At 39.3% G+C, this 25,796-nt stretch overlaps 1 protein-coding gene across 4 annotated transcripts in view; it reads right to left on the bottom strand.

Moving 5' to 3' along the window:
- PATJ (PATJ crumbs cell polarity complex component) overlaps nucleotides 1–25,796 on the bottom strand; it is a 156,719-nt gene that overhangs the window by 112,205 nt on the left and 18,718 nt on the right. For all 4 annotated transcript variants that reach the window (XM_074597315.1, XM_074597316.1, XM_074597317.1 and 1 more), the window contains exons 9-17: nucleotides 25,366–25,468; nucleotides 23,568–23,656; nucleotides 22,184–22,322; nucleotides 21,791–21,925; nucleotides 15,226–15,302; nucleotides 12,722–12,778; nucleotides 11,559–11,693; nucleotides 7,950–8,114; nucleotides 6,136–6,264 (exon numbers count right to left, since the gene is read on the bottom strand). In XM_074597315.1, coding sequence (XP_074453416.1) covers nucleotides 6,136–6,264; nucleotides 7,950–8,114; nucleotides 11,559–11,693; nucleotides 12,722–12,778; nucleotides 15,226–15,302; nucleotides 21,791–21,925; nucleotides 22,184–22,322; nucleotides 23,568–23,656; nucleotides 25,366–25,468 — 1,029 coding nt within the window. The remainder of the gene's footprint in view (nucleotides 1–6,135; nucleotides 6,265–7,949; nucleotides 8,115–11,558; nucleotides 11,694–12,721; nucleotides 12,779–15,225; nucleotides 15,303–21,790; nucleotides 21,926–22,183; nucleotides 22,323–23,567; nucleotides 23,657–25,365; nucleotides 25,469–25,796) is intronic.

The following is a 25,796-nucleotide window of genomic DNA, read 5'->3' as shown; positions in this document are numbered from 1 at the left end:
TAATGAATTTCTTTGGTTTGGGGTTTTTTGTTTTTATTAAAAGCTATTCTTCCTAGCAGGAAATGAAAAAGAACAACCAGATTGGTAGAATTTGGGGGAATAGGGAAAACATTTCTAAAGGTTAATAATAATACTGCTTAGTATTTATTTCAAGGATATGCGACAAACCAAAGGAAAACAGATGTTCTCAGTAATGCTCCAGTTTCTCTGCAGACACAGGTATTGTCCAGAGCAGCGGCTGTTCCAGCTCACAGAAGACAGGAGGGCCGTCCCTAGGATGTGCCCCTCACTCCCTACACGAGATTCCATCCTGACTGCTCACATAGAGTCAGGCTGATGACCCCCCCAAGCCCAGCGTCAAGACAGACCCAAGCCCTAACGCAACTTCCTGCATCCAAGTTCTCCATCTCCTCTACCTCAGCAAGCTACTCCTGCGCATCCGTCTGTATCTCATGCTGAGATACACAGTCTCTTTGATTTCTTATTAAAGTGGTTTCTGATCTCCCAATGCTTTTAGTACTGAGGTTTTTGGAAACCACTAATCATGAACACCCTAGAAACTTTACCAGGAATGTGCTCAACTGCATTCACCCGCTCTTCAGTCCTGAAAAGTAGTACTTAAGCTGAACTCCAAGAGAATTTTTCAAAAAGCTACACTGAATTCAATTCATGACACACTATTAAGAATTATTTTACAAATGAAGCAGCTTAATATGATTTAAAGGATGCAGAACTTTCCCATAGGGGGAGAGAAGCAAATCCTCCGTGAGATGAGTACCAACACAGTCGGTACTGAGGCTTACAGAACTTTGATGTTAATGAATGTGGATGGGTTGTAGAGATGGGAGAAAAGCTGCCTTTATCAGTTTTCCCAGTACCAAGCTGATAGCCATTGTAAAACTGCTTTGTAATACAGCTGTGCAGCTTTTGCCAGTAAGCCACAGGTTTCCATCACATGATCAGGTGAAAATGTGCTTAACAAGGACGCGAATATGCTGCTTTGTTCATAACAAACTTATCACAAGACAGACAAAGCCCAAATTATCACAAGAGGGCAAACGTTTAGCCAGCAACAAGTCAAAGCATTCCAGCCCGCATCTCACTGCTGAACAGTCCAAAAAAGAAAAAACCATAATCTAGTTGAATACCACCTTCTACAAATAAGAAGTTGGTTTGCTTTTTTGTAAGTCTACATCTGGAGCCTGTTTGTTTGGGGCATAAAGAAAAGAGGAAAGAGGAAAGATATTTGCAGACACTTAAATCGCTTCACTTCCTGCCGTGAATGACTATGCAGTGATTTTGTTATAAAAAAGAAAACAATTGTTTCCCATGCTCCCTGGGAGAAGGACAAAACATAACCTGCTGAATGTGCAGCAAAAAAAAAAAGACTTCAACGGTAAGAAAAAACCTGCTAATGATAATGAAGATAAGCCCTAGAATAAGGCAGCTGTGGAGTCCCTATTGCTAGACTGCAGTAAGAACCCGTTAAGCACTGGCCCAGGCTGACGAAGGAATGCCCACTTCATGCTGTTCCAGGTCTGGCTAACATGAAGTTCCTACAGTGCTGATGGGCCTGTCCCTGCTCCCATGGATGGGCAGATATTTACACCCACATCGGTACAGACCACTTGGAGCAGGTGAGCCCATCAGCTCCTACAGCCCAACAGGTCCATGGGGCAACTGGGACTGTGCAAAAGCAGCCAGGCGCTGGGGACTTACTTTTCAATCACAAATGGAGAGAAAGAGCATCTCACAGGCATTCCTAAGAGCTATGGAAAACGTCAACCCTCTCTATTCCAGCCCTTGCCCCCTCCAGTTTCACACACTTTAAAACAGCTGCTTTAAAATACTGTGACTTCAAAGCACAGTAAATTAAGCTCCACATAAAGTCCATTCAGCTTTTTGTTTAATTTGATAAAAGCTCATCAGACCATTCACGTTACCTTCTGGTCAATACTGCCTCAAGAAATCTGCAATTCAGCTACCTGTGGTTTTTCCAATGTTTTGTAAAACATTACTGACAGACTCCGTTGGCCTGCACACACCAGGTCTTTGCTAAACACTATTTCAGGGCCACTCAAGTACCTTTTATGCTATTGTGATCTCTTCTCTCTCCCTCTCAAAATCTGCATCTTGTGTGATTTTTCTTTCCTCTCCCTCTAACCCCCTGGGATTACCACCATTTTTATACAGCATTTCTTCTCTGTTTTAACCTGATGACGCACCATGCCCTCGTCTGTTTTCATTTCTTTCTAAGAAAAAGGATTGGTCTCGGTAACAATGGCGTAGCTCTTGACCTGCTGGCTAGGAGGTTTAGCTTCAGGCTAGACAAAGGTACTACTAAGCTAGATACTTTCACATCCATTGACAAAGAACAATAAATTCACTTACTGTAGCCTCTTGCATCACAGATGATCCCAAAGCACTCTACAAACAGCGTACTGGGTCCCTCATTCACCATCAAAACATACTTGCCGCTAACTGTGCCAGCAACACTACATAAAAGTTAGTTAAGAGGTGAAAAAGAGAGCAATTTTTCCAAGTGAAATTACTAGGAAATTAAGGGAGGTAGAGTATATTACTTCACGGAGAAGTTGGCCAGAAGACCGAACGGCACACCTTTTTAATGGCCAAAAGGGGGGCAGGGTCCCTGTTCGAGATAGAATCACCAGCAACGCAACGCTGCTCCTCAGCAGCGCTGAGCACGATGCGTTATCAGCTGAAGGAAGCTTGCCACACGCAGAGCCTCCCGCCACAGCGGCCGCCACCTCTCCTTCTGCAGGCTTTTCATCTAAGCGTTATCAAGAAAAAGCAATGTCTAGCCTAAGAGCTTTGACAAGATCCCAACACAGCGGTGACAATAGAAAAAAATACACAGAAGATTTCATTTTAAGACCTCTTCAGTGTTTCTTATTTAAATAAGCCATCACACTGGGAGAAGAAAAAATATCCGTTGAAACCGATCATTTCAAGAATACACAGGATCAGCCTCCCCATCCACCTGCCCCCCTCGCCAAGTATTGACCTTGCCAGCAAAGCAGCACTCTCAAAGATTTTAGATTTCCTACCACATAATTACAAATCAGGACATTCAGCAAAGGGAAGAAAGGGTTTTTATAGGTATATATAGTGATCACGTGAAGCTGAACAGTATCCTGTATAAAGACAGTCTTTTTACATCAAAAAGGGTAAGTCTACCCTATTGCCCTAAAGGTATCCCAAAGTTTTAGGAGCGTATGTACAGCCCTTTCAAGAGGGCCTTATTACAAAAAGAAAGCTCTGTTTTAAGCATTTAAATCCCTAAGGACAGACAAAAGAAAACACAGGACAAAGTAGAAATACTATTGATTATGCATAATTGGTATAATTAATTTGTAATTAGTTCATTAAAATATATAGGCATTGGAATTATGCTTGTACATTTCTGGGAATATCCTGCAAGTCACTTGGGATATGCTTATCCATTTATGTGATAGATGAAACATTATTAGAAAGACAGCCCATTAAAAATTAATATACCAGAGTAATAATTTCTTGATCTCAGCATTCAGTTTTCTACGTACTCAGATTCCTATTCTGCCTCGTGAAGAGTTTTCACTAATACTGTTTTTCAGAGCGTGACCTGGGAAGCACAGCTTTTTAGACAACTGAGGCACAATATCCTTTACGCCAAGTATGTAGTTAGTTTTGAGAAAACAAAAAGACAAGTGCCATAAAGCATATACCACGAGAGTATTCAGCACCATATCTATTTCTATAATCAAAATTAAGATGGAAAGGTAAAAAGGCTCGTGCTCCAAAACAAATACCAAACATGAATGGAAAGCAGTAGGAAGAAACTTCCACAGCGGCGCAAGCAGCCTGGTGTCTAATTGCTCAGCGTTCTTCCACTTCTGCAGCGCATCTGGCATCGCTCACTGTCATAAATGAGCACGTCTGTACGAGCAGGATCTCAGGGGTTCTTAAATACTGCAGATAACAGCCACCAGTCTCTCATAAGAAGCGACTAAAACGGGCTGGTATACACTGGTACTGCAGTAACGTTTCAAAGATGTTATCAAAACTTGATGGGGGGGGGAAAGAAAGATGAAATAATAGCGATTCACTGTTGTTTTTCCTGGAACGTTACTTTACTGTTCCTACTGATCTTTCTGAAGTCCTACTGATATTTCTATAGTGCCATTCCAACCAAAAGCCACAGAAATAATTTGATTTTAAAACCTCAGAATACAGTCACATCACCTCCAAGGTGGGTACATAACACCGAAGTTTCCTTAAGCTTCTGCAAAGGACAGAGAGAGTCAGTCCTTGTAAGTGTAATTCTGAGCACCAAGAATAGGCCTTCTGCTCAGAACCACCCCTTAAAAAGTATTTTCCTCCCCACTCTGCCTCCGTCAACGTAGTGGGAGCCTAGAAAGGTTGGTCCCTCACTGAGGCACCTCATTTAGATACGTGAAGCCAGGCCATGTGAATACTCGCCATTTAAAAACAAAACAAAAAAAAAATAAAAAAAAAAATGCAAAAAGCACAAAAACCCCAACAAAAAAACCCCCACCACATGTGATACCTCAAAATGAGCAAAATGATCAATGGATACGTAGCGCAAGTAGTGTCATTTGCTATTATAACACTTGAATCTTTTCTTGCAAAACAAAGAGTACATGTCTAAAAAAAACCCCCAAAACCAAACCTTTCATTTTTTAAAGGAGGGTAAAATTGCAAAAGAAATGCAGAAAACAGAGTTAGGTCTGCAGGTCCTCTAAGCCACAATTAAACACTTCACTGTAATTTTGTGCTTCTCAGCAAATCTGCTTTAAGAATTCTGAACAGCCTCCCAGGAACCACATAGGTTTTTTTTCCCCGCCTCCAGTCTCGCATGGACAATTATTTATTTTCTTTGCCCTGCACTCAAGAATGTGACGGATGTATTTACATAAACACACAACACAGTCACAGATATCTCTATATAAAAATTAATCTGCAGATGATGAAAAGTGTAAAAGATCTAAGAGGCAAATCCCAAACAAAAGAGCATACTTTATACATAAATATCTTGAAATTATAAAGATCTGAGATTAAGTGGTTTACCACTCATTTAGAATTGATTAGAATGTATTTAAATTTAGCTGAAAGTACCACAACATTGCTCATGTATTTGCATCTGCGAATAAGTAAATAAAAAGCCTGTTATTAAAGCCTTCATTAATTCTGATTATATGAGAACTTAAAAGCAAATCTGTGTATTACTGCTCTGTAAAGACTCCTAGCGACTCTACAGTAAAGCTGGCACCGCAACACAACATGTGTCAGCGAAAATGACTAACAGGATCTATTTTCAGTAATCTTAAATCACACTGGTAAAATATAGAATTAATGGTTTTGCATAATACTTCAAATATTTTTTATTCTAATTCACTCCCAATTCATTCCTTATTGTATCAAAAAAGTGAATTTTATATCGCTTGACGTTTATGCACAACAGTTGAACACGTTTTATTAAACTACAATGTTCAGGCAGTATTCATATGTGATGTGTGTATTATTATGAAGAGTGATCCAGCTATTTTATTCCTTTATAAATATCACGGGTAGAAGTTTAAAAATATATCACGTTGACTAGAAACATGAAGAACATTTCATTCTGACTACAGATTTTGAGAGTTTCTACATATTTAATTGAAACCAATATTTTCGAAAGGATTCATTAATTTTAGTAGAATTTTCCCCCCAGTTGAAGACTTTTCTGGTGATTTTTAAGGAGTTTAAGACTTAAGAATATAATTTGGCACAATACCTAAGAAAGTTTGCCGCTCTCATAGTTGAAAAGTCATTCCAAGTTAAAACAAAATAAACTAAAAACCAACCTCCTCCCAACACTTAGCCATTAAACTCAGAGTTATGAGGTGGAGTTTGATTAAAGATTTTGCACTTTATCATGTCCGATAATCAGACCAGTTTAGAACAAGCTCTACTTTATAGAGTTGGCCTCAAAATAAATTACTTTTCCCTACACGGTTTCTAGGCCCAAATGCCAAGTCGATTACCCAGTAATCAACATCACAAAACATTTTAAGGCACCATACAAGACAAAAGATCAAAGGGATTTTTAGTATTTTGTTGTACAGAAAAGTATACCTGGTAGTCTAAAATGCTGAATCCTAACCCATTTTTGTCTTTCTTCAGTTCAATAACCTTCACATCAGGAGACCATAACGCTAATTCCCCTTCTTCCTCCTCAGGATTAATGTCTTCCTCAGGTTTCACCTGAAAAAGAAAAGCTCTAGTTCAAATACTATTCTTTCAGTTCTTTACAAACACTATTCCTTCAACATTTTGATTATTAATGGCTCATACATGCCCTAAAATATGACCTTTTATGGAATTACAACTTCATTGAATGTTATGCACCCAGTTTTCTCGGGCTTGCTGCCTTGGATACTCCCATGGGACTATGCCTACATGTTTTGAGCATCGGAGCCCAAGCTGGCATACAAATACCCATGCATTAGTCAAATTAGTTGTGTTGTTTTAATATTACTAACCTGTTACACGTTGATGAACTTCAACTGTCCCATTAGATGCATAAAGGAAAAATAAATATCTTAGCGTAAAAGATTTAACCACAGACAGCTAAGAGAAAGACCAGACAATCGGGCACATCTGATACTTGTGGCATTAAATACGCAAAGAAAAAATTCTTACGTTGTAACGATACAAATAGTATCTAATTTGAAAAAGCAGTTTCTTTCATAATTTTTGTGCTAAGGTATAAAAGAAAGAGGTATAGTTACCCAATTTTGTTGGGTCTTCATAAATACATCTTCCAAAAAGGCATCTTTTGTTGTCTAACTTAAAATGAGTGTTTTAACATTACAGTTATTTTATCAATACATTCTTTACAAAATATCAATGTATGATGTCCCAAGAAAAACGTTACAGTCTTGTACCATTAACTTCACACTGATTTGACTTTATTTCCTTGGACAAATACGCCTATTACACAGAATACTGTCATGAGGCCAAAGGAGGAAATTTTTCTTCCGTGCACTCTTTCTTGATACTTTTGACAAAAGAAAGCAGAGATATGGTGAGATGAGGAGAAGGCAACCTCTGTTCACTCAATATCACCTCATGGCAAAGATGTGCAACTGACAGAATGCACATGCAAAATGTTTGGTAAAACGCAACATCAAAAAACACAGCGGAACAAGTTCTATTGCAACAAAAAGGGCCATTTACAGAAAGGTGTAATACTGTACACCTTATTCTTCCATGAAACATCCATATTTCTTGTTTAACCCTCCACCTTAGAGGAAATTAGATCAGAAAATATCAGAAAAGACGAGAAGTCACGGTGTAAATACTTTTTATAAATAGGAACAACCATTACAAGTGTCAAGCTTTAGTTTGAGACGCAACGGAAAGAAACATTAAGTTTCATTTTTTTCCAGTTCCATAAAAACCTACTCAGAACATGGAAGTAATCAGCTAATGGTGGCAAGGATGTGATTTAGTATAATTCAGAGCTCTCACTCACCTATTAAGTGTAAGAATGATGAATGGGATGTACATAGTCAGCATACCAGCTCGGTGATTTACCTGCCTTGTATTTATAGTACAATGAAGTTTCTTGTGACCAACCTGTATAAACTATAGTAAAAGTACCGGTGTTGCAAACATGAACTATCTTTCACTCAAACACCAGCTGTCCCTTACGAGCCCAAAGCGAATGGCAAAGGCAGCTTTATATGACAATTTAATACAAAACTGCCTCATATAACTACATATTTTAAGAAACGTTATTTGAGATTGAAAAGCAGTCTGGATCAAACAGCAAAAGGAAACCAGAAATGCTGTCCTCAGAAAGCTAAATCATTTTCTCAGAAATACACGCACTTTTTCAAAAAGTTATTGTCCTTCTACACAACTGACTGACACGAGAAGTCTACCTTTTGTTCTGGAGGGGAAGCTCCCACAGTGGGTTCATCCAGAAGAGACTCACTGCCATCATCAAAAAGGCGCCGACAGCAAACCAGTGTAAACGGGGGTGGCACTTCTTTTAGAAAAGTGACTGCCTCGCGGCGTGATTTTCCATATAGCTGAACTCCATTTACCTGCACAGAAGGGGAAACACACATTCACACCAAGACATTTAGAAGAATCTCAACCAGGTGGTTTTTTTTTGGTTTTTTTTTTTTTTTTTTTGCATAAATGTCTTTCCCCAGCTGAATGTGAAAGTCTAGTTTTACGTAGGGATTCCAGCAAAGCTTGCATCGTTTTATTAATGTATGCTTCTGAAGTATACATGCATTACTGTAAAACTTCATCTGCAAGATCTCGTGACTCCTGACTGCTACATCACATCTCTGCTCTCTTCAGCTTCCTCTAACTTGACTTCTGCTCACTACCTTTCCTAGCCTCAATCCTTCCTTGTATCGTTATTTCATTCTCACCTGTTTCTCTGTTGGGGAATTTTTTTATTTTTTTTTTTAGCATTAGGCTTACGTGTTTGAATTTAAAAATATAAAAATTTAGTTTTCAAAAATATTTTAGGAAGGCACCGATTTTGAGCTCTAATCAAAAACTTGAAGACAGAACTAGCACAACTTTGTCAGTTGCTTAAAATGTAACAAAATGTCTGAAACTAAAATAGATCCTACAGAAAACATGCAAGAATGTTTATGTAGTAACAAAGAAACCAATTACAGTAATTAATCAGAAAACCCTGACAAGGGTCAAAGCTTACCATTCCATAAGCTTTAGATCCCAAGTGACAACAGACTATAAGGCCATTGTTAACGGATATTTTAAACCACAGACTTAAAAAAAGAAAAAAAAGAAGATAGATAGATAGACAGACAGATAGATAGATAGACAGATAGAAACGCTGCTTTAAAAATGGAATATTGCAGGTGTTCTTCCTTAGGAAAATAAAACTACAGTGACTCAATGCTCTGTTACCTATTTTATAACCTGCAGGATCACGAGGGTACATCTGTTTGCACCACAGCGTTATCCTTAAATATGAGGAATGCAGAACATCAGTAGGTGTCACAGATGTGATCATCATCTACACTGATGAGCAGCGCAGCCCCAAAAGAGCAGGGATTTAACTCGATCAGCGCTACAGACTCAATCCCGACACCTCTTGTGTTTCAGAGATTCCTTCCAGGCTGCCTCACGTCTGCTCTCATGACCAAATGTCCAAAGTCGCCAGGGTGCAACCGCTGGTTTAGGAATGGAGTACCCATCATCCAAGGCCACTCCGCAACATGAACCAAAGCACAGAAAGTGGGGATAATTGAGGATTCTCTTCAATGCTTCACTCCGTACCCAAACTGCAACACTAATGTAGGTGAATCTACATTTGATCCTAGAAAATACAGCACGTAAATACACAACATACACGTACACACCTCTGTACATGTGTACTTGAGGCAGAGCCTCACCATATCTTTCCCAGATCTCCTTGCTCTCGAGAGGGCCTCGACGTTGTGCAAGACTGGACAGCAATCTCACTTTAGTCACCATTTTCTTCCTGATCACCTCAATTTTTTCCCAGTTTTTCCTCTGTGCTTTTTACAGTGTAAATATAGCTTATGCTGCTGGGAAACACAGAGTTCCTCTCACACTATAACCCAGCCAAGGAGAAAAATTCAGAGCGGTGTAACTGGCCTCCAACATGGTAAGATGAACTGCTACGGGTTTTTTTCTGTAAGAATTACAGCAACTGCTGAGCTATCAGGCTAATCCATTAGTTAATTATTTAAGCAGAAGTATCTACGCGTAAGGATTTTTTAATGCATTGAGAGCGGCAGCATGGTGGAAAGTTCCCAGCACTTCTCAGCGTGCCGTGATTGATGGAGAAGAGCTACCACACGCTCCCGAGCAGACTTGGGGACTCCCAGTTCTCCTTTTGCAGCTGCCAGAAATCAGCTTCTAAACACGCGAGGTGCCCAACACCCCATTCATTCACCATCCCGCTCCGGTTAGTTGTGCCATCAAATAGGAGCGAGTGAAATTTTTCAACAAAACTAGAAGGACACAAGGAAGCAATTTATTCCTAAAAAAGAACACAATGAAATTAGCTAAAATGGGGGGGGAGGGGAATAAAATACCATGCTTTCTATCATAATTCAAACACATCATTAAAAATAATCAACATTAAACCTCACTATATATTAAAAAAAATTCCTTGCTGATCACATTTTAATCCCAACTGTATCAGGCCCAGGTAGAGCTGCTTGTTTGGGGAATGGGGCTGTCACTTTTTCCATTGCAAACCCCTACTTAAGGGGATTTATAACTTGGCTGCAAAAACATACCCTGGGCTAAACCTGGCATATATAGCTTTAGCCCCGGAGCACATTTTTATTTTGTTGGGGTTTTTTTTCCAGCTACAGAGTAGAAAAAAAATTACACTCGCTAGTTCTGGACATATCTGTGAACTTAATTGTAAGTACACAGTAATAAGCAAAACTGTTAAATATATACAAGTAAAGTTTCCTAAGTTACTCTACAGCACTGCATTATTGCTGTTTATATACAATTTTTTGTTTAGTGGCCAAGGAATTTAAACAACACTTCGAGCATTCCATTAATCCCTTCCTTTAGGAATCAAGATTTCCTCCATTAAGCAATAACTGAAGAAAATGTTTTAGGTCTTAGCGATATCAGTATGAATTTTTGATGTTAAAGGGTGAACAACAAGTAAAAGCAAGAGCTGTACACCTAACAAATTAATCTTTCAGAAGGCCTAATTCTGTTCTCATTGATGTCAATTAAGTGTTCTTTGCATCCACTAAAAAGGTTCAAATTCAAAACATTCCACAAAGAGCAGGTATTCAATTGGAAATTCATGTCTTTCCACTTGCAGGCTGAGAAACTGATAGATATACATCCATACACACGGGCACGCAAAATAGGTATTATTTTAATACTATCAAATAAATATTCTCCCTGAGCAAATAGGTCTGGTCTGATTCCGATAACTTCAAAGCTGCCCCAATACCTCTTTATACATATTTAAACAAACTGATGTACTAGCTTATACACACAAATGTCTTTCAACACTCAACAAGCAAGTTATAATGCGTAACAGGAACCACTATTCCTGAGACTGTGGTAAATTTTTTAGGAGTGACAAATATTAAGAAAGATTATCTACCACAAACGCTAATGCCAAATTGCTCAAACGACTGAGCTGAAGGACCACACATACAAACACATTCAACACACATATTATCTCTGCCCTTATAACTCTTCATACTCATGTTAAAACATTTCAGGAAAAAAACCCCACGAAGTCACTAAGAGGTCACAAGAATTTGACATTTTGTCCATAAAGGAGGAATGAAACAGTGAAGGAAATGAATGTGACTTCCAAAGCACTGCTCTAACTGCTTCCACAACCAGCTCTTGAATACAACTATTGCGCACACAGCAGCCGAAGTACAATTTAATACAAGCATTTTTAAGAAGGCTAAGCAAACAGGAAACATATCAAATATATCAGTTCTATTGGGGGGGGGGGGGGGGGGGGCCGTTTTGTTTTTTACCTCCAGAAGTTCATCCTCCAGTTGCAGAAGACCAAGTGTTGCAGCTGGGCCATCTGAAGCAATTGATGATATATAATGATGTCCATCAAACGTGTCAAGCTCAACTCCTAATCTCAAAGTGTGGATGGGTAATAGCTGCCAAAAGAGAAGTACAGCTGAGAACGTATATATCCTTATCTACCACAATATAAACACATTTAGGATTCAGTAGCTCACCAAATTAAACTAAGCACACAGTAAGATGGTTAAGTCTTCATACTGACATCATCTGCATTACAGCAAAAGGGTCCATAATTTCTCTGTACAAATTGTTTGCACAAATGAAATCAACCAATCTGCCCTTTGGGGGAAAAAGGCAATTTGAACTGTATTCTTAAATAAGGTTACCTCCTGAATTTGGAATTTTTCTCTAGGGAGCCTCCAACCATTAGTGTCTCGTGTCTGCTAATATTAGGAAGACTAGCATAAAACTGATACACTGTCCAGACAAGACAGCAGAAATCATGGCAACCTGGGGAGAAGACATGATCAGCAGCATCTGTGCCTTCAGTTTGGCCATTTTCTGGCTTTTTATCATTTAAATTGAAACACTGACTGTCCTTCTGGTTCCCAATTAATTCTGGATATTCAAGTAAAAGGAGCAATCCATTGATCCTCAACATTCCCTCACACCCATGTCTGCTTATGAGTTCATGGCCTTTCTTCACTGAGACATCCCCACAAGTATATAAATGCATCACCTCCACAAACCTCTTCTGCACAATGTTAATGTACATATCTTGAAAATATCTTGAAAGTCTGAAATTAATTTCAGCTGTCAATTACATGGACCTCCCTCTCCCTGAGTCAGGATCACTACGGCAAACTCCTCTGCAGGACGATGACATTGTTCAACAGTTTCATCCTCTGCTCCACTCCGTACTGGCTTTCAACAACTGAATTTCAATGCAATTAAGTACCCCACAATTTGAAGCTTATATGCATGGTTTGGGTTTGTGCTTTGTGCGTGTGGTGTGTTAAAAGGTTCATTTGCCCACACTACGAAAAGATATTGGACCAGTAAGGTAGAGCCACAAAGCCACTAAGTTTTTGAAACAAAACGTGTCATTCTGAGATCACTCTGGCAACATATACCATAAAGGAAACCACCATGTAAGTCATACCTTGGAGTACTTCTGGAGCTCCGAATCATCCGTAAAGGGCATGTCCACATTCACAACCTACAAATCGTACATCGTAACATTTTTCAATAGCAAAACAATAAAGACTTTACCAGAATGATGAATTCTGGCAAAAAAAATTGTGCAAAATAAACTGTACTTAAACAAAGTCACATTGACATAAAATAATTTTAAACAAATGTTAGAAAAATCTTTCAGACACAGAACATTTACAACAAGGCATGTGGTGATTATGCACTATTAGCAGCCTCCGATATTATCCTATTCCCGAAGCCTGAGTGCCAATTTTAGTCAAGTTCAGTAATCCTGTATAAGCACAAAATGCCATTATGTTTGACACAAATACCCAAACTGACTTGCCAATCAGAATTTGAAAACTAGGATAGCTTAAGTTATTACTACAGCCACCTAACATCTAGACTAAACCACCATCTTCTGCAGCATGTTTCTAACACGGCTTGAAATACATGAGTTTAATTACCAAATTTGAATGCAAAGTGGATTATTTCAAATGGTGACAAGAAATCCCTTCAGAATATCTTCATTTTTTGATATTAATAAAGTAACTATGTTCACCACCACTTTTGTTGTAATGTTCTTCCTTAACATAATTTATTTATCTGTAACCTTAGAAAGTTATTCACTCCGATTTTAAATCTAATAAGATGACATCTGTGGTGATCTATGGCCCTGGGTTGGAGTTTGGGACACTGAAGTTGAATATGTTTGGGAGGATTGCTAAACTTGTTAGATTTGGAAAATACATAGCCTTGCAGGAAACTAGAAATTTCTACCTATGAAACAATACTAAGCCTCGGCTTTTTCTTCAGGCTTAATGTTAAAGAGGGCTTCCAGCATTTTGTTTTCCAGTACGTGGGGTATTTTTCCCCGACAGACAGAATCCATTTCCTGTCCATGCGGTTGTAACTAAATGAATCTATGACTGATAACTCCTCAGCTTGACGGCTCACGCTTCGGTACCTGGCAACAAATACCAGGCAGTCATACATCCCTGTACGGACTTCAGGGTCTCTTTCCATTTCAGCAGGATCTCGGCTCCTTCCATTGGTGCCACAAAGGATCAGCAACACAGAAGCCATGAGTGACACCAAACCCTCTCTTCAAACAGCTATTTCCTCTGAAGAGAAATACTTCCGAGAGAATACTCAAATCCGTAGGCAGCTTCAGGGTGACTTTCTGGGGGCTGAGTGTAGGAGTGAGGATGGCGTGAAATAGGGAGTGCACTATCAGGCTGAAATCGAACTAAACGTTGCTATTGAACGCAGCCAAGCAAGACTAGAGGTAGGTACAGACGGCAAGAACTGGAAGAACCGAAAAATTACTTTCAAAATGGGATGCCACAACAGTTTCCTTCTATTATTTAAAAGGACTGATCATTAACATTTTCACTCCTGACATTTTACTGGTGGCAGCTAAAGAAGAATTAGAAACGGACGGTTTCACCAACTAAGCAGGTTTTTGTCCTCTGTGGGAAGTGTGATAGTGCTAAGGGAAGTAATATCAGACTCTTGAAATGTAAGGATGGGAATACCAAGCAACTGAAGTGGGCAGCCAAACAGATTTATTGCATCACGTACATAATCTTACATGAACTTCAGATCTTAAAGGAGTGCTAATGGAAAGAAGAGAAGCGAGTTTCTCAAGGCGATTCTTAAAGCTACTTTAAATCTTCCAGTGAGTGACTGGAACGATGGCTACTCCAAGTAGTAAAAATAAGTGTCTCTAAATCAACTGGACAAGCATTGCAAAGACAAACAGGGCATTTTCTCGGTGGTGGTGAGAATTTTTTAAGTCTTCGGGAAAAAGACTGGCTGGAGTCTTTTATCTGTACTCGCTGGCTAACACAGCACTGAAAAGCAGTAGTGAATTACAATTTCAGTCAACTCCTTATGCAGATTCATCAAAACAATCTTTTGCTTGGCAATTATTTACTATGAAGTGAAGAAATATCTAATAGACACTGGCACCACAAAGTTACACTACCGTGAATTACTTCCTATTTTCCCAGCACGTTTGAAAATCATTCTTTCATTCTTCTAATAAAACTGTAAGATTCTTCGTGAAACACAGGAGCTCCATCCTGAGCCTTTTTTTCCCAGTACACAATAAAACAAATAGATCATAAATGAAATCATAAAAATGCCACATATTTTAAGTGGCTGCTATGATGCAGATTTAAAAGAGCAGTTGATTTTCTTAAATTGCTGTTTCTGTCTAGTATCTGTATAACAACAGTACCTATATAAACAGAATGAAAAAAACCAAAAACCCACAAACCAAAAACCTGAACAACTCATTATAACACTTCTATATTTCAGCCTTGATGATAAGGGAATCAAAATTTGATGTTACTGATCTCTTCCAAACACTAAACCGTTGAATAAACAGCCTGTAATGCGAAGCGCACAGATCTGTAATTTAAAGAAATGACATACATGAATGTAGTTTATTGAAAGATAACATACCATAACTTCGTATTCAGGTCCCAGCAGGTTTTCCCACTTGGATTTCAACTCATGTGCTGGAGGGAGTGGGAGTTTTCCTAAATATGAAAGTGAATATTAGATTTACAAGCATATTGTACATTCAGAAGTACAGTTACTCCTAAATACTTCAATATAAATTCAGTGTAAATAAAAGATTAGAGGGAATAATCCGAAAAAGGAAAGCGCATTAAGCTGAGTCTATCAAACAGTGCAAATCGAAAATGTCTTTCTTAGGAAAACAATGCAAAATGTCAGCTACTGCTAACATGTGATTTATTCAATTGAGAAGCAGAAGAGGTGATGCTTGAATTGATGAGATGTGAGTTCTGTACCATATAGTACTGTAAATAAATCATTCATCCAGGCTGCAAAACAAATTTCACACGACTTCATAATTTGTTGCTATAAAAATGCTTGCCACTCCAGGGAAGCATCATCTCCCACCAAAATGAACCCCCTTAAGAAGTAAAACACCTGACAAGATATTGCTGTTATCGAGGGGCTGCATCAGCACAACGCAGTCCCAGGCTTTATTTATATATTTGGCAGGTATAAAGGCTTGTCTAGTTTAATTAGGCCAGTAAGTAACATGAGCTTTAATATAAGCTCCAGTTCTAAACCAGTCTTCCGTGGGAACTTGGCTATCTTGACATTTATATCTTTTCAGCTTTCTTACTTATGCAACCAAGGCAGTATTACATTCATGTAAGACAATTTGACAGAGCTAGACAGCATAAAATGACTGGCTGCCCTGCATTTGACCTCATCCAGAAGCTCAGCGCACATATAAAGTTCCAAACTGAAGCAATGTTTAACTGGTAAGAATCAAGCTCTAAAGCAAATTCCATCTAGCAGCTACAGCAGCAGCAACTGGGCTCTGAATTACCGAAAACTGGTTTTTTTCCCCCTGAACGACTGTAATAGTTTGTCAGATGTCTAGACAAGGCACAGACCACTTAGTATTGCTGATGTGTCGTACTTAAATTTAGGATGTAAATCACAACCTCACATTTTGCACACAAAGTAGTGAGTAAAATACCACAAGGGGGGAATTCTGAAGACACCAAGAGAAGCTCGGAGCCTACCTACTAGCAAAAGCCAACACGAATGGGATGCCAGGCGGCCTCTGCTTTCAACACCTCTCTAGGCTGCAAAGATAAAACACGAGCTCTGCAATACAACCCTCATTACATCATTTTATAACTTTGAAGTTTTCAGCTCATTAAAAACAAAGATTTAAGTTAACTTATACAACAACATAACCCATCACTGTGTCTCTTCCACTCACTTTCTGTCACGTCAGATAGGCAAATTCTGTCTGATCTTTATTGAGAAACCCCACTCCTCAGAGCCCAACAACTGAGCTTTCACTTGGAAATATCCAGAGCTTCTTTAACCTATAGGCTCAAGGAGATACAGATATTCAAGGATTCCAGGAATTCAGATAACTATTTTCTGCCACCCAAAAGAAATCCCACCAAGAAAAAAAATTTGGCTTTGTAAATACAGCCGACAGTTCTCTCTCAAATAATTATCTCCTTAAATAAAAAAAGGGAAAACAAATTGTCCTGAAATTCTCAGCTGTGGGTTAAGGGGTTTTTCCTCCATTGAAATGTAATTGAAGTTTCCAAGAAGTTGTCTTCGTGTTATCAAGCACAGGCTGATCACTATCTTTACTTCCCAACTGTAGCAAAACCAGAACACCAGTGTGTTTTTCTGCCCCTTCTATTTGCAGAAATACATAGGGACAGAAATTCTTTAGTCTCTTTTTCTGCTAGTACAAAGTTAAGGCATGAACACACAGGACCTAAGCACCTGCAATCCCCTGTGCAGCCAAATATAGATTTTTAAGGCTCACCAGGAGTAATGAATCTTAGGGTCAGGCTCAATGTTCAGTTCAGTAACTGTAAGCTGTGTTCAGCTGGCTGAATACAGACTTTTTCGTCACTTCCAAAACACATTACCAAAATCTATGAGTTGTTCAGAGCAAGCGCTGATGCGCGTCTCCATTTGAAGTTTCCCCCCTTCTTTCTTTCAAACACACTTTGAAGGCCTTGCCTGTGACTTCCTCAGAACAGTGGAAACGTTGGTTGGAAGGATTTGGATTAAATATATTCAATTCCAATCCACCCTATTCACTTAAAATGCTCCTTTTTTCCCCAACCAGCTTTTTCCACATGGCAGCTAATAGGAAGTTTCTTTCTAGTCTCTCATCCAGCTGGATTTCTCATGACCTGACATACGTACCACATCTTCTATAACATGCAAGGCCTCAGAAATGAAAACACTTGCCAGGGACAGCTCTCATTAGCAACAACTTTTAATATATTTAGTCTGTCCTTCTGTCTGCACTTCCATACAGTTTTTTTTATTTCTATTTAATATATTTAGTCTGTCCTTCTGTCTGCACTTCCATACAGGTTTTTTTTTTTTTTATTTCTAGTTAGCAAGCATCAAGAATAAATCCCAAGCGTATTGTAAAAATAATCTTTCCTGGTCAAAATTGCCAGCATCTTCAAAATTGGGATCTTCTTGCAATTTCCTCCTGGTTTCACAAACGTACTATACAAGGCCGTGCACTGCGGTCTACTGCACTTCATTAATGCACTACCTTTATCTGCTCTGCTGCTGGATATTTTTCCCCAGCCATTTTTAAGCGCCATCATCACATCTTTGGGTTTGGAGTACTGCTGCAAGGCAAAAGCAAGCCATTCCGCCCAGCCTGCAGCCTTGCAGAGGCAGCTGTTAAGTTAATTGCCTCTAGTCTGCTAGCAGAGAGTTTCAGGCCTCCTGCACATTGCATCCTAAACCATGTTGCCTTTGTAACAGAACTGCTTAAGCATGGTTTTGCCTGGCCAGAATTACTTTTTAATGCCTCTCCAGGAAACACAATTTAATACGAATTTCACACAATTGCGCTTAAAGGGAAGTAATACATATTTTATAAAACATACCTTTTACATTAAACTTCTAAAAGCATTTCCAGAGTTTAGTCAGAGCCTTAAATTAGCAGTATTTACTTTAGCACTGTTATAATGAAGTGCCCATCACCATGTCCAAAATAAGCACCTATCTCTGGAATTTAAACTTGGCCATTAAATTCTATTCCAAGGTGAAATCTTATACATCGTATTTCAGTCCGAGTAAAATTTGCAACTAAGTATTTCAAGTTTTGAACAGAGATACTCACATACATTTTATAGTTGCACAGAGCTTTTGCAGAACCTTGTAACTTAAAGTGGTTTTTCACTACATCAAGCAACGATACTTGCTTACCATTGCATTAAATGTTCCTGATTCATTACTCAGTTTGGAAGTCATGCCCACAGCATTATCCTGCCCGCCCAAGGAGGACCAGCACTGCTAGATGGTATCAAGGGCAGTATCCAACTGCAAACAGTATCTTCAGTGTTTAAATTTTGGTATCCCAAGACACACTGCACTTACAAACACATTAGCCTGTATTCTCCAGGGTAAGGGGACCTTGGATACATAAGAGAATAGAAAGATGTCCTAGTACGCTTGCTACGCGATGCACAGGGGAACGCAGTGCGGATACACCACGCTGCCCCTGGAAGGAATCAGCACGGGTCCAACCGGCAGCTGTGAATTCCAGGAAATGAAGTAGTTGCCAGACCCAGGTGCATCTGCATCACACCCTGCAGAGCTCCAAGGAAGGGGATCACAAGATTTGCACCATGCTAGAATTGAAGGGGAGACACTCATACACATACAAATTGATTACAAACTCCTTTTGAAACTAAGGGCTTTGGAGTATTTATGGAGAGGCAGTGGATCCACATCAAAGCAGTTTGGGTCTGCTATGAAAAGGGCTCAAAAATAGAGTTTGATCCAAGCTGATTATCAGCAGAACAGGAATCAGCTAAGGCATATCTAGATAACACACCTTGAGCCTAACAGAGTTTGTTAACTGCAAGCCAGCTGAAGGCAATTTTAGTTGCCAGCATAAACTGATCCTGGCATTGATATACCGTATTTGCACAGCACAAGGTATTAGGTAACAAATTCCTCAGAAAGTTCTCCTTGCGTCAGGGCAGGCATCTGCAGCCTGTGACACAAGACAACCCAATCACGAGTAGTCAGCACCTGACTACAGAGATATTGTTCGCTTCAGTAGAAAAAGAAAATTATGCATAGAAAGTTCCCCAGTAAAAAAGGACTGGGTACGTGACACAGGACAGCATGTGTTGCTCTTCTCTAGCCTCAGTCATAGCGAGTCTAAGTCCTGCTGGCTCTTCTGCCCCTAAATACATCTTACTGCTAAATCCTTAAGTTATTAATCCGTTGTAACTACAAATCAATATACGCTTTTCCATTCATACAGCTAAAACAATGCTTTGATAGCCTCACATCTCAGCTACTCAGCCACCTCTGTTTTGGCTTCCTATTTCTGAGAACACGCAAAAGTCACAACAAAGGATGTCTGGTTACAAGGCTTGGACAAAAAAGTAAACCAGAATGGAACATAGGAACTGCTACATTTGTCTCGTTTCCAGGTTGTCTTTAATACTGACAGATCTTCCATGATCATAGCAAAATTGTTATTCATTGACAGCCATAATTTAGAATCCTCTATTACATCTACATATCTTAGAAACAAGAAGCCATAAGGATAATTTATGCTGACTTTAACACAAGCTGTAGAAATTCACCCAGAAGTTTCTGTAGAAGAGCCCAGAAATCTGTAGGGGAGTTGAAGCACGCCTTCTGGAAAGACGTCCAACCTTGATTCAAAAGTCAGCTAAAAACCAAAGCCTTTGTGATCTGCCCCTATGTCCAATTGCCTTTGTTGTTAAAAACATATGCCTAATTTGAACTCCTGTCCACCTTCCGATTCCAGCTGTCAGGTCTTTACATGCCTGTTAAGCCTTTGCCAAACCAGAGATTCTCACCTGCCTGCATAGGTGTGCAGTCAACAATTTCCAGTTGCTCTAGTAAGCTCAGGACAAGCAAGCCAGAAATTGCACGTCTAGAGACTGAGCTCTAGTTTCCAGCAGTGGCATGGGAGGAAGCAGCACTCAACAGTATTAGCACCACAAGGGAAATGAGCTGGGTCTGGGAAGCAGCAGGAAGAAAGAAGTTCATCGGAAGCAAGGAGAAGTTCATTACCAAGTGGGGAATCTCACAGGATTACATGGCAAGTGTCACACAGGTGAGACAGATGTTCATGGAAATGGCACCATTCGTGTGGAAAATGACCTACAAATCGAGACATGTCACAAGACATTATCTCCTGTCCCTGCTGCCGCAGCTACCTCTGGTCCTTCAGGAAGCCCTACACAGTCAGAACTCCTGAGGGAGGATGCTGCAGCTCAGGTCAGAGGTTGCAGGAGGCCAAGTCAAGCAGCTCAGAAGGGGAGTTCCGATGAAGTTACCACAGTGCCAGAAGAGGAAACTGCGACAAATGGGCATCAGACATGATGTACATAAAACCAACAGAATATTTTTTAAAGACTCTGCAGACACAGGAGCCTAAGACCTGTGAGGGCAAGAAGATAGATATGACTGAGGTAACACTGGATCGGGAAGTAAATGTGAGCTCCAAAGAGTTCCATCTCCTGATGCTGTTCACCCAGCAATCTGGTTCAGGGCCCTGGCTGCAGAGGAGGATGAACAAATCTTCTCTGTCAGGAGAAGACTGCAGGCAGGACACCTCAGGTCATCAGAGTAGGACCAGGGCTAGAAAGAGGAACCGGTGAGCTGGAGGCATTAGCTCTACAGAGCTTATGAGATTCGTTCCAGGGTACTGAAAGGGCTACACCTCCATTGTCTATAATCAAAACAAACAAACAAACCCACAACAAAACATGGCAATCAAAGGAGGATCACTAATAACTAGAAAAGGCAAACTTCATGCAAGGAGGACGATCCAGAGAATTATAGGCCAGTCAGTCTCACCTTCGGACCTGGAGGGATGATGAGATACTTCTCAGAATCCACTTCTGAAGTCATAACATAAAAATGATAAGAAGGCAAATCAGGAACAGTTAATATAGATTTGCCCAATAACTGACCACTCCGACTGCTAAAATAGCTATGTGGATGAAGGGTGTAATACACCTCAAATTTACCAAAGCTTTTGACGCTATTTACTTCAGCATTCTCATTTGGAAACTGAGAAAGCATGGGTTTGATGACTGCTAAATACGCTGAAAACTAAATGGACCACTGGGATCAAAGACAGCATTAACCAATGGCTTGACAGCCAGTTATGAGAGAAGGTCAATAGCTACAGGGGCTAATGCTATCCAGAATCTTCATCAGTGACCTCTGTGATGACACAGAATGAACTCTCGGCAAAGCTGTGGACAGTGCTACATTTTGGGGACAAGGAGGGGTGGGAGAGTTGATAAATCCAACAGGGAGAGCTTTACTTCAGGGGGACCTGAATAAAAAGCATTACAGAGCAAAAGCTAAAGATGGAGTAAGCCACGACAGCCCATCAGCATTGAAAACAGATGAAAGACAATTCCAAAGACTCCAAAGATTCCAAAGAAAAGACATTGTAAGATATCCTATCCACCTGTCTTATGTAGATTCTGCTTCTTTTCATTTCGAAGATTATCTTTCTGCTCTTGGTTTTCCCCATTCTTAGTGCCCACACCAGTTTCAGTCCTTACTGCTCCAGGGGACACAAAGGTTGGAATAGTTGGCTGCACTGCAAAAACAGATGAAAAAAAATAAATCACATGGGGGGGGGGGCTACACAGGAGTTTTGCACTCAATTTTCCCAAATTCCTCATTTCTGTTTCTTTCCATTCCTCTTTTAAGTATCTCATTTTCTACAGCGTGCCCTTACAAAATAGAGGATCATGTGGTATCTAGACCTAACTGTTAAATTAGGTAACTGTAAATTGAGTGAAAAATAAAATTTGTTTCTGAGAAAGTTGAAAAAGAAAAAAAAAATAGGGATTACATGCATCTGAAGTTCTTTCTGAAGAAACAGTAGAAGAAGGTTTCCTTCTAAGTAAGGTAAGGCATACAGTCTGTCCTGTGTTACGCAACGCCTCTACCACTTCTTGGTTTGTATAATCCTGTATATTAACTCCATCAACCTAAAAAAAGAAAACCATATCATATAATAGTAAACACATTACATTCTCAGGCTGCATGCATATGCACATTATTTTCTGCAGAAATTATAGGGTTATTCACCCACGACAGTAGTATTTGCAAAACAATCTCATTAAATCAGTTACATTTCACTAATTAGATAATATTTTCAAAATGCATTTTAAAAGGAAACGTAACAGTAATTTCTTCTGTCTTCATGGGGCAACCACAAAACAGAATTTACCAATCTAAGTACGCACTGACTTCCCCCTACAATTTTTTTGCTTACAAAAACCAGCTTGAGGAGTGTTGTGGATGAAGCTTCCCAGCAAGAGTAGTCAGCCTAGAACTCTGTTCAGTTCATTATCGCTGTTAGTTTTCTCACAGATTTCTAACATGCCCCACACATGCCTATACACATAACTGTTCATATAATCCATTCTGAACAGCCCAATTCTTACATTAATTCAGATGTTTTAATTTACACCCAAAATACTCTGTTCACCTCACTGTCAGATCATGCATCAATAGGGGCTTCTCCTGCAAAGCTGCAGATAAAAGCATAAGGTTGTATTAATTTTCACTCTCACAAAGGAGAAGCTGACTTTGGAAGGTCTGGCACTGCACACATTTTAAAAGTAATTTAAAATCATATCTCTGTAAATATTATCTCTTAAAACAAAAAGACTGTGTAATTCATTCCTGCTTGTACTGTGAATACAAAATTGGCTATTATTCAAATCACTGTTATTCAATGGGTTTTAATTTTTCTACACATAAAGCTTGGGTTTTTAAACCTAAATTGTGACTATTAACATTTTGATTGTATCCACACTATGCTACATAGTCATTAAGGATCATAAACAGTGTGCCACATCTTGCAAAATCTTAACCATCCTCAAATTCCATTCAATCCAAATAGAAGCTAATGTTGCTCAACTTTACTTCAGGCCAAAAGCCAAGATTCTCCACTCTGAAACATTTTAATCCAAATGCTTGCCTCTTTGATAGTTAACTACTATTTACGACTACTTTGAATATAAAATAATATTTTAACCACAGCAAGCCAAAGCTCATTTCTGCTACAAATCTACCTAAACAAATATGAACTACCAAATTATTTCCTCTGCAAAGCAGAGAAGGTTTAATTAATTTGAGAAAGTCTTTACTACGTTGTTCTTTTAACACCAAGATGTGTAATGAAGTATTAGTTCTACAACAATATATAAGCAGACAATTTTACTTACAGCAACAATTTTGTCATGAACGTGAATTTGGCCATTGTGGTCAGCAGCACTACCAGGTATTATATTTTTCACGAAAATCCCTGAAGGTTCTGTTGACAGGGAGAGGGGGGGGAACAGAAACAAGTCACTACGTTAACCTAATTTGTTTCTTTTCCTATTAAGATTTTTAATTACGGCCTTTTTCACACACTTCTGTCCACAAAGTTATGATTCTGTAAACCACCAACGTCTGCATGTTACCACTCACACAGCTTGACACAGAACAACTGAGGATCTCCGATGGAAAAAACAGCACCAACACAACCACCTGTACACTGACCTCAACATTTTTTCCTTAAAACGGCCCAGAAAAGGCCACCTCCTCCATGGATTCATCCTTGTGCTTACCCAGGCTTTAAACCACAATCACTTAAATCCATGCTGCATTTGATTTCAATAGGACTACCTAAGCTAAAAGTAAAGTATGTGCTTAAGTACTTTGATCAGGACTTCAATCATCTTACAGCTGAAGAATTTAGTACTTTAAATCTTAATCAAAAAGGATTTTTCTTAAAAAAAAAAAAAAAAAAAAGAGAAACATGGAAATTAGAAAAGCTGTCCTTTGTCACGTTTGATGTTTGACTATTAATTCTAACTTCTAATTAGAACAAGGAAATTAAAACAAAACCAAAAAAGACAGTAAAAAACCCAATCACCAGTTGAAACAGTAACCCTTTCTTTACACAAACTCCCGCAAAATATGAGATGCTGATCTTTAATTCTAGTGAATCCTGACACTTCATCCATCCTTTTCTGAACACTAACCTTCTTCAGACACTTGCCCAACATGGTTTGTCCATGCTCACAAAAACCCCTCTACCTTTTCCCATTTCCTGGCAAGCGCTCCTGGGATTCCCGGCCAGCAACATCTCCGGGATCTCCTGGGAACCCCAGCTGCACCGCATTCCCAGAATACTTTATTGAGTCCCACAAGGAAGGGGAGGGCATAAAAAGCACCACCCCTTTTGCGTAAAACCAGATATTCAGTTGAGTCAATTTTAAAGATATAATTTGTGGAACCAATATTTGAAAGATGAGTTAACAGCTCTAATTTAAAAAGGATTTAGAAAAAAAACCCCACAACCTAATTCCATGTCCCTATATCCTAGCACAGGTATTTTAATCTGTTCCCAGAGCTTAGACACGGAAACAGCCATCTGCCAAAGACAAGTACATCATCTTGTGAAGGCGGCATACGCATCACACACAGCTACGATTCTCTGCATCTCCTGCCTGGCAGAGAGATGGACTAGTTAATCTGACATTGTTTCCACTCTAACTCCTACAATTCATTAGACAAACGAAAACTTGCGCGTTGCGCTATTTTGTACATACTGGAGATGCCATTCAAAAGTTAATGCCAAGTGGGAACATCCGATACTCTGTTTTTAAAATTCTTCTTAAAACGCACTATCCGAATTGTGCTATACATCACAGGGGCAAAATGAGGAACAGTGCGGACAGGAACCTGTGTTAGAGTCTGTACGTGCAGGAACAGTCTGTTACAGTCTAATGTCTTGCACAGTAACATAAGCACGTAAAATTCACAGTCCAGCAGTCACATGGGAATTATTTTTGTAAGCTAATTACAACTCTTTAAAAAAATTTGAGGCCGAATTCCACTTTGCAGCAAGTTCTCCAAATATCTTCTTCATAAATTCCGTAAGATTCAAACAAGCACTATCCACTTTCCCCACAGTAAATAAAGGGTATTTGAGAAGCCTCTGTCCTAGTCTTTACTAAATCCTGTAGAACTCACCTACATCACATGTGCCAGCATATCCAATAATTGTTATCCCCAGGCTCTGTCCATTCTTTTTTATAAGCTCAACATCATAGGTCTCAAAAAGGTTGGTATCATCCTATAAATAGAGCACAAGACAGTAAAAAAAAAAATCTCTTAATTTCCCAGTACCGTTACAATGTTGCAGGTTAATTAAGATCTTGAGAAGTAAGCAGTGATTTTGATTTTCCTATTTTAGGAGTGATCATATTTGCAAGAGATATACGCAAGATCTGCTGAAAATAAGGGGTCATTCAAAGTCACTAGTTACTTTTTAAATTCTTTCCTAATACTTTTTCCACATACCTGTTTTATGGAAAACAAAGGCTTTCGTTATACTGCTCCGGGGCCATTTCCCTTTGGATTCCACTGCCACTTGGTAACAACAAACTTCCCAGTCAATCCCA

The sequence above is a fragment of the Larus michahellis genome, chromosome 8 (assembly GCF_964199755.1).
Source record: "Larus michahellis chromosome 8, bLarMic1.1, whole genome shotgun sequence".
NCBI lineage: Eukaryota > Metazoa > Chordata > Aves > Charadriiformes > Laridae > Larus > Larus michahellis.
This window is presented reverse-complemented; position numbering and strand designations above follow the sequence as displayed.